Below are 9038 nucleotides of genomic sequence, written 5' to 3' on the forward strand. Positions count from 1 at the left end.
CTACCAACAGAGTATCCAAGCACAACTCACAACCTGGCCCACAGAGCTTTACTTCTTCCAGTATCTTATCTCCTCCCTTTCAAACTTCACAGAAGTTCTTGTGCACATCTTGCAGGGCTAGCACACAGTTTTCGTGTGTCAGAACCTTTCAGATCAGTGTACAATCCTCTGCACAGTAAAAATTCATTCTTGATTTTAAACATAATCTTTGGCCCATTATTGAACCTTCATCTTTCCCACATAAATGAATGAAATGCGGAAGATGCTCTTCAGTGGGGATATGATAGGGGACATTTGTGTGTAGTTGTGAATTTCCTCCTGACAGCAAGAAGAGTTAGTCGCTGGCAATTGGCCTACAAGTGACAATGTGCAGCGAGCTTCGTGAGAGTCTAGTTACTGTAAAATGACAGAACAAATTGAGCAGTGATATTGCATCAAATTTTGCCATACGCTTCGCAATACCAAAGTGGCAACCATGTACATGATTTGACAGGCTATTGGGGATAATGCCAGGAGCAACTTACACATAAAAGAGGGGTACAACCACTTCAGAAATTGTTGCACATCTGTGAACAGCAAACCACATTCAAACAGACCTTCAACAAGTCAAAATGAAAATGTCATTGAGCAAATGCAAACTTTGGTCATGAAAGACTGTTGAATTATAGTACAAGAACATTCAAAGAGGTATGTATAGCTGCTGCATCAGTACATTCAATTTTGACCAATAATTTGTGCATGAGGGGAGAGTCCATGAAATTCATACTGTAACTCCTGTCAATGGAGCAGAAGAAATTCTGTCTTGAAATGACACACACACAACATTCCTGTTGTTAGTTAGGATCCATACTCCGACGACATGGCTGCATGTGACTTTGGACTATTTTCACAAACTGAAGATGCATATGAAAGGAACACTATTTGAGTCAAGAGATGACATTGTTCAGGATCCGGGGGCCCAACTGATTACCATTCCAAAACCCACGCTCATGAACTGTTTCCAACTATGACAGTAGTGTTGTGAGAAGTGTGTGCATTACTAAGGAGGCTGCTTTGAAGGGGATTAGGGTTCTTTACCTTCAAATCAGTAAATATGTTTCTGCCAGCTGAAGATTCCATATTTTTTTAACACACCTTGTGATAAGAGGAATTACATAAAGAACCATGGAGTCAATGCTTTAGGTGGGCAGACTGTGTTATACGAATGAATGCTTTGTGTTAGCATTTAAAGCCACTGTATTTTGTACTTTATGGAAGGAGACTGCCTGTCAGGCCAAAAAGGAGAGATGAGGTGATATAATTCAGGAAGATCTGAGACCAGTTGGTGTGGGAGTCAACTGGCAACAAAAGAGCAGTAGGTAAGAACCAATTGCAATTGATGGTGGGGGGGGGGGGGGGACATTGTCGCAGCACACTGTCCCCGGGGTATGACTGTAATGGTGATGGTCATATTCAAAGTTTTTGGAGTGTGTGTGTGGCAGAATACAGGTGCTATTGGAAACTATTGCAAAGAACAATCTCAGCAGGGAATGTAACTGTTCGAATTGTTCTTTTCTGGTTTTGGTTATGCAAATTCATATGTTGCACACACAATGCTAAAATCAAGATCAAGATACCAGCCAAATATTCCATTAGGGAGGGAGAGAGAGAGAGAGAGAGAGAGAGAGAGAGAGAGAGAGAGAGAGGTACATCCTTTATTTGTAGCAATTTCAAATATACTATCAGCTAAGTGACAAACTGAAATGTGGTCCCTTGTCATAAGGAATTACTCTCCACGTTGGCAGAGACTTAAGAGACACAGCTCAAATTACCTTTGGACAGAAAGTCAAAATAATTTTTTGCCATCAGCATGTCATTTGAAAAATATCAGTACTAATAAGTGCTGGTCAAAGTATTTGGTGCAAGATAATGTTCCATCATTACCTCAAATGTCAAGTGGAAAATTCCTTGATGGGTGAATTATCTAGGGGATCTTTGGACAACATTTACATACTTGTGCAGTATTATATGAAGTATAATGGGTAAAATATATTGAAAAAATTGTAACATGCTATTTTTCTTAAGCAGGTGGAAAACCATGACCATATACTAGAAACAAAGGATATACCACCCACAGAACAATCCTCTTAATTTTTTAACAGTCTTTCATCGAATCAGAACAAGAATTGCAGTAATTTCCTGGTAAATTAAACTGCATTGAGTGTTCATCCAAAATTGCTGTAGCTGCTCCTTTAAATTAGGATCGGGTGGAGTGCTGCTTGAGTGGTCTGATGAATAAGATAATGCATACAATGAACTTAAGACAATAGTTGTTCCAAATGCTGTATATGTCCCATTTCAATCCACAGCAGCCATTAATGGTTGGCACTGATGCATCACAGTATGGCATCTAAAGTACTGATGAAGTAACTAATAAGAGTTCTGGAGTTTTTGTTGGTTACCATGGTCATGCTATGGATATTACCAGTGAGATCACACTGCCCCTCTTTCTTGAGAACAATGTTGCTTGAGAAGTCTCAGTTTTTACATAACTGATGCCACACTGCTTTCCTTAAATGGAACCCATTGTGTGTGATGTCCACCATTGCTGCATGGATTGTGGCCACATTTTATCATCCCGGCCAGATGAGTTGAATCTGTGCTCTGACCCTTGTGCATCAGATATACTTGAAACTTACCGAGAAACTAGACATCTGTTATTGACCACAAGATCCACACTAACTACTTACATCATCATTGACTACCCCTATGCAGTATTCATAAACCATAATTCAGAGCTAGTAATGGGTGAATGACCCATCCAGGCTGTCCCAGTGTATCCACATCCCAGTTGCCTTTAATGTGACAGGATTACTGATCAGCACTCGTTTTTCCTTGTGTCAAATATTGTGTACAATTTCCATTCAGACTTGTGTATCCATGTGTTTGAGAACAGATTTGCTTACAGAACATTGTCCACTTGGGTTGTAGCAGTTTACAACAACAGAGTGATGATGTGCAGAACTTACACTAATATGGAATACCTCTGACTTTGTTGGAAATAAATGTATTTATTCTTTCCAGAGATTTGTTGAAAAGTCTGTAGGAGCAATTAATTATGTCACAAAGAGGTGTAACTGTTTTAGAAATGCAAAATTGTCCTTTGTTAATCTTGGCTATTACTGATACATGATTCTGAGTTAACAGTAGTTATATACAGTGTAAACTGGATGTATCTCAGGGTCTTTGTAGAGCTGTTGTACACATGATAGTGGAAAATGTTTTATCCAAATTCAATTTTGTTAGTTGTGCTGTATGTTTTGTTGAAAACCTGTCATTCATGCTTTTCAAATGCAAATAGTTTCTGTCATATATATCAGGTGCCCAAACATTCAAAGTCAAAATTGTAGAGAGGGTTGAGGCTCCTGAACTGAGTACTTTGATATAAAGGAACAAATATGTAGTCCTTTGTTTGATATTAACATCTTTCGGTTTATTGTAACAACTTAAGCTCATAACAGCCATTCAGTGACAACCACCAATTTCAATCTATGCTTTGCAATGACATACACAATTTTGTTGCATTAGCTGAATGTCTGCTCTACAGAGAGACCCTACCAACCAGCTTCTCTCCAGTTTTTACCTGTACTTCATACATAAATAACCCTTCATATACCCCATAGAAAAAAAGATCCATATGTGTGAGATCCAGTGGTCATGTTGGTCATGGGACAGGACCTCCCTATCCAACCAAGTGTTGATTATATTAGTTTTACAGATACTTACAGACATTAATGTTGACATGGGATGGTGCAGCATAATGTTTAAACTACATACTCCAATGAACAAAAAAAGGTATATTCTTCAACAATTGTGCCAGCACATCTTGAATGAATATCAGGTAAAGTACACCAGTTACACTAAGTGGCAGCAAATAATACTCTGTTAGTCTTACAAAGTAGGCTTCCACGGCCGTAACTGACTTCACTTAAAACTTTTGAGCTGATAGGTCATGATTGACGCATAAAACTTTCCCCTAACATTTCATCTCCAACTGTGGGAGACATCTTCAGAGATAAGATGTCTGAAGATATAGAGATAAAATATCAGCGGAAAGTTGTAAGCATCCCCCCACAGCCTATCAGCCTGGAAGTTATAAGTGAAATGTCCTACTAGTTGATTTTGTACAATTCCACCCTATGCGTTGATAAAGGATTATTCATAAGAGATAAATGTGGTTATCCCATCATAATCATCATCCTTGAACAAAGTGAATTGTTGGGAGCTAAGTACTGTACTACTGTGAAGTACATGCCAATGAGGGACCTGAACTATGACTTCAAAATCATTTGGCCTCATTACATGCAAATGTCATTTATGATATGGATACGTTTGCTACTTTACCCGTAGTCTTCATACCATGTTCTTCAAGGTTTGCATTTTATGGGAAACTTGGTCAGAGGTTATTGATAAATTGCACACGTGCAAATTGAACCCAGTCAAGATAGTCAGAATGGGGTGTTAAATCGATAAGATGTATCTTCTTAAAACAAAAAATGTAGTTTATTCGGTATTCATTTGGATGCACCCAGGATTGTTTGTAATGTGCAAACCAGTCATGGTAGGGCTGAGAGATGATATTTTACAAATGTAAGTTAGTCACTGCAGAGCTTAAGTCTGAAAAGGAAATAGGAAGAAAATATGTCCCAGCCAGCTTTGAGCCAGTGCCAGAGAGAGAGCTTGTGGCTTGGGCCAATACTCTCTAGTGGTGGCCAGCAGTCAGTAAGTGATTTATCTTCCATGATTTGTATTAGCAGATGCACAGTGAGTAGAGTGTAAGTGGTTCACATTCCATTGGAATAAACAGGCTCTGCTAGTGTGCTGATCTTTCTAGGGAAATTGGCCACAATAAATTATACTTGAACATAACAAAATACAAAAATTCAAACTAATATCAGACTTGTACTCCTCCCTCCTCTGCAAGAGTTTGGGTTGTTCGGGGAAGGAGACCAGACAGCGAGGTCATCAGTCTCATCGGATTAGGGAAGGATGGGGAAGGAAGTCGACCGTGCCCTTTTCAAAGGAACCATCCCGGCATTTGCCTGGAGCGATTTAGGGAAATCACGGAAAACCTAAATCAGGATGGCCGGACGCTGGGTTGACCCGTCGTCCTCCCGAATGCTAGTCCAGTGTCTAACCACCTCTGCAAGATCCACATATATTGGGGAGGGGGGGGGGGTGGCAGGGGGAGGGTTTAAAGCAAGGCACAAAAGAATATAAAATCTATTAGACTAGCTTAAAAAGTTTGTTTTTACAGTTTGTTGTGTTACTAGCCTGACATTAACCAGATTGTCCTGTTGTTGAGAATGAAAGTGCAAGGTGAAGGTAGTGGCCCTCATCATCCACAGCGGTGCCTCGGGCCTAACATCTACAGAACATGACCAAGATACTGCACCAGTGACTCTGAGAAAGGGACATTTCTATAGTTTCAAGCCGAGATCTGCACTTCATAAATGAGACAGTATGCACCTCAGCCACACATGTTCCTCAAATGACCAAAAGAAAACAATAATGTCATCAAGATAAAAAAGACACACAGCGTGCCTCGATCCATATAATAGCAAATCTGCAAATAGTTAAAAAGTAGCAGGGATGTTTCTTAGACCAAAAGACATTCTGGAAATTTGTGCAGCCTAGGAGGTACAAAACATGCTGTTTTGGGTCTATCCTATGGTGCTCAGAGTTTCTGATTGTAACTTGACTTCATATTTAAGGTGGTAAAATACTTGCAGTTCCTGAAGTGGTCAAGCATTTTGCCAATGTAAGTTAATGGATAAGTACAAGGACTCTTCAGTCAGTTTACCACTCGCATATCGACAAAATAGCCAATAAGTCTTTCCCCAATTGACACTCTGCTTGGATACTATGGCAGTGGATGAGCCCCACTGAATAGAGGAAGGCTGAATTATGCATATGTGTAATTAATACTTTATAATTTTTTCGACTACTGACTGTAAATGGTAATTATGTCTTCTGAGCCATATCTCCTTTAGGAATTTTGTGTTGTGTCAAGTCAGTCACAGGCTTTTCCTTGAAAAACTGTGACTTCCTTCAACATTGGAAATAACAGATATCCATCCTGTTCCGATAAATGCAACTACTTCTCTCTCAGATGACGTAATTGGTGACGTGACTACATATATTTCTCTATTTGGCAGTGTTTTCATATTCTATAGAGGTTGCTTTCTATGTGTTCTGATACAACGATGGGCCTTCAGACTTTCTGTAAACTCTGTTTATTATGTTTTCCATGATTTCCCTAAATTGCTCCAGGCAAATGCCTTTTAAAGGTCACAGCTGATTTCATTCCCCTTCCTTGAACCAATCAGAGCTTGTGCTCTGTCTCTAATGATCTTGATTCCGACAGTATGTTAAACTCTAATCTACCGTCCTTCTTTCTTCAGTGGTGTTCCATGTGGAACTGTTACTTCTTGTTTCCCAAAATTACCTAAGCATGTGGTGACAAATATTTCTCCATTGCTCCTCTCATCTCAGCAAATTTTTCTTTTCACATGTACTTTGAGGTTGTTGAGGCTCTTGTTTCTGATGAGTGGGTCAACCAGAAAGAGAATTCCTATCAAATTTCGGTTATGCAGAGAACTCTTCCTGTTGTAACAGGTCAGGAGCTTCATGCAGTGCTTAGGAACACTTACAGTGTCTGTCTCAGCAGGGGCCCCGATGATGGCTATTTTGTTGGCTGTGACCGATGACAGCTGTGTGGCAGCGACTGGGCAGCTGGCAGAGGGCGACTGTGAGGAGGTTGCATCCTGGTAGCGTTCGTCAAGCAGTGATTACTGTGGCCCAGCAGCATGTGGCAGTCAGCATTGAAGTTGCTGTGTAATGATTCAGCTTCTCTCGCTGACCCAGCTAGCTTTGGATGCAATACTCATGGCAGGTGTTGCCACAAAAATATGATCACCCTCGAAAACTGAAAGGTGCAGTTCGTGAAGGTGCATAGTGAGCGTGATCAGGATAGTTAAAATGTGGATATCTTTTAGGAGGCATTAAATTATATGGTGTAGATTTTTATGAACGAAAAGAAAGTTTATTCCTTATTCAGAGCACAGTTTGGTGTACTCAGGTTGGTTTGCAGGCGCCAGCTAGTAATGGCTGGGATGATAGATGATACATTAAAAATGTAAGTTAGTCATTGCAGAACTAGTCAGCAAAGAGTTAGCTATGTGGGAGCAAGTGCCAGAGAGCGAACTTGTAACCCGTAGCTGGTTGTGACCAGCTGTCAACACATAACTCTTCTCCCATGATCCCAGTAGGGTGCACAGGTACATAGTAAGTAGAGTGCCAGGAGGTTACGTTCCACGGTAACAAACCGCATCAGCTAAAGTGATGATCTTACTTGGCATATAGGCCACAATGAATTGAGTGTTACAAGACAGTATTTTAATGAAAAATTCAGGATAAATATTCATTGGGGTGAGTGACCTGTACAGAATTTTTTTCTCATACAATCAACACCATTTCGTCAAATTCTGCTGTGCCAGCCGTTTTGTACTGAGAACCGTGGTCAGGTGTTTGTGGCTTCAACAACAAAGTCTTTTGTGAGTTTCTATACATAATGATGAATTTCTTCCCATTAGGATGCTGTGTTTTGTGAAACTTTTCTTTGCAAAATTCGTCCAGACAGTACATTGTGCTGCATCGTACCTTAAACGAACATCTACTATTTCATCTTAACTAGTAGTGATAGACCTTCAATAACTAGCTACATACTGTGAACAGTCGTAAACTCTTTCCTGGACACACACAATGATTTTATGTTGTTTTCCAAGGTACACCACCAACATCAATCCTGCAGTGTTTTTTATCAAACGTAGGTAGTTCAAAGTGTGTGCAGATTATTATAAATTGATGCATATTTGAGTGCATTTGTATCTTGTGTTACAGAGTAGCCATTGGGTAGGAACAATCCTTCTCAATACATGCCAGGTAATTGAAAGGCCTTCAAAAAAGGATGGATTCTGCTTCAAACTTTTCCACCACTGGAGCAGTCCATATGGGCACCTAGAGGACCACACAATGAAACGATTGGTGAGGACTGAACCTTTAAATCATATTTTGGCTATGTCGTTCAAAATAGATACTGATAGGCATTTAGGATTAAGAACTGAATTAAATAATGTTGTACTTCAGTGGGACAAATATTTTGTAAAGGATGGAAGATTTCTTTTCTTTCTTTTACTCTTGGAGCTCCACTTCCACTTCATGAACTGTTAAATGTGCTTTCAGCTTGTGAGACAGCTCTGTGACAGTGAAAATAATTTAGCAGTCCAGAAACTGCATTTATATTTTGTGAGGTAACAACTTTACATGATAGTTCATACAACCCTTGAGATAAAACATGTATAAACAGTGATGGTATTTGCCAGTGATAAATGTTTTATCTGGTATGTAGCATTAACTATTTTGAATCAGTACTGCATTATGTTCTCATGGTTGTTAGTGCAGACTGTAATTTTCAGTTTGTGTGATTCATCAACGTACATGCTGTTGCATATCCAAATTACCTATTTTGACAGATTTTCATGTTTGTGTGACATGTGTCATAGTCTTTGTTTTCCCTAAGTTCATTATGCAATAAAATAATATGGGAAACAGTACCTTAAGTCACATACCAAGATTTTACTAAGCAAGGAATGACCACCATGTATGAAAAGTACAATTTTTTTCTGGCTCCGTCTGTTGTAGGCAATTAGTGAGCCACTTCGTGGAAGAAGTCACAGTATTTTAGTAATCTGCATATGCCTTCTTCTTTCTAAGTAGATTGTGCATGCAAACATTGTTTAATTTGATTTTCCTGTAACTCGATAGAATAATTCTTAAGACTTTAATGTTACACAGAAAACTTAGTTTTTAGGTTAGACTTAGAGATTCATGAAACTTATTTTCACTTCAAGTACTAATGGTGTACACAGTAAAAGAAACCTATTTTTTCCCCCCAATTGTGATGGGTTTCTTGAGTATGAAATGTTGGTGAATACTTC

The 9038-nt window shown here is 39.3% G+C and overlaps 1 protein-coding gene across 1 annotated transcript in view; it reads left to right on the top strand.

Moving 5' to 3' along the window:
• The window catches only part of LOC124722300 (oxysterol-binding protein-related protein 8), a 211438-nt gene that overhangs the window by 67262 nt on the left and 135138 nt on the right, over positions 1 to 9038 (top strand). The window contains 2 exon segments of the mRNA XM_047247483.1: positions 7942 to 8029; positions 8032 to 8085. Coding sequence (XP_047103439.1) covers positions 7942 to 8029; positions 8032 to 8085 — 142 coding nt within the window.

This window comes from Schistocerca piceifrons, chromosome X, assembly GCF_021461385.2.
Source record: "Schistocerca piceifrons isolate TAMUIC-IGC-003096 chromosome X, iqSchPice1.1, whole genome shotgun sequence".
NCBI classification, from domain to species: Eukaryota; Metazoa; Arthropoda; class Insecta; order Orthoptera; family Acrididae; genus Schistocerca; species Schistocerca piceifrons.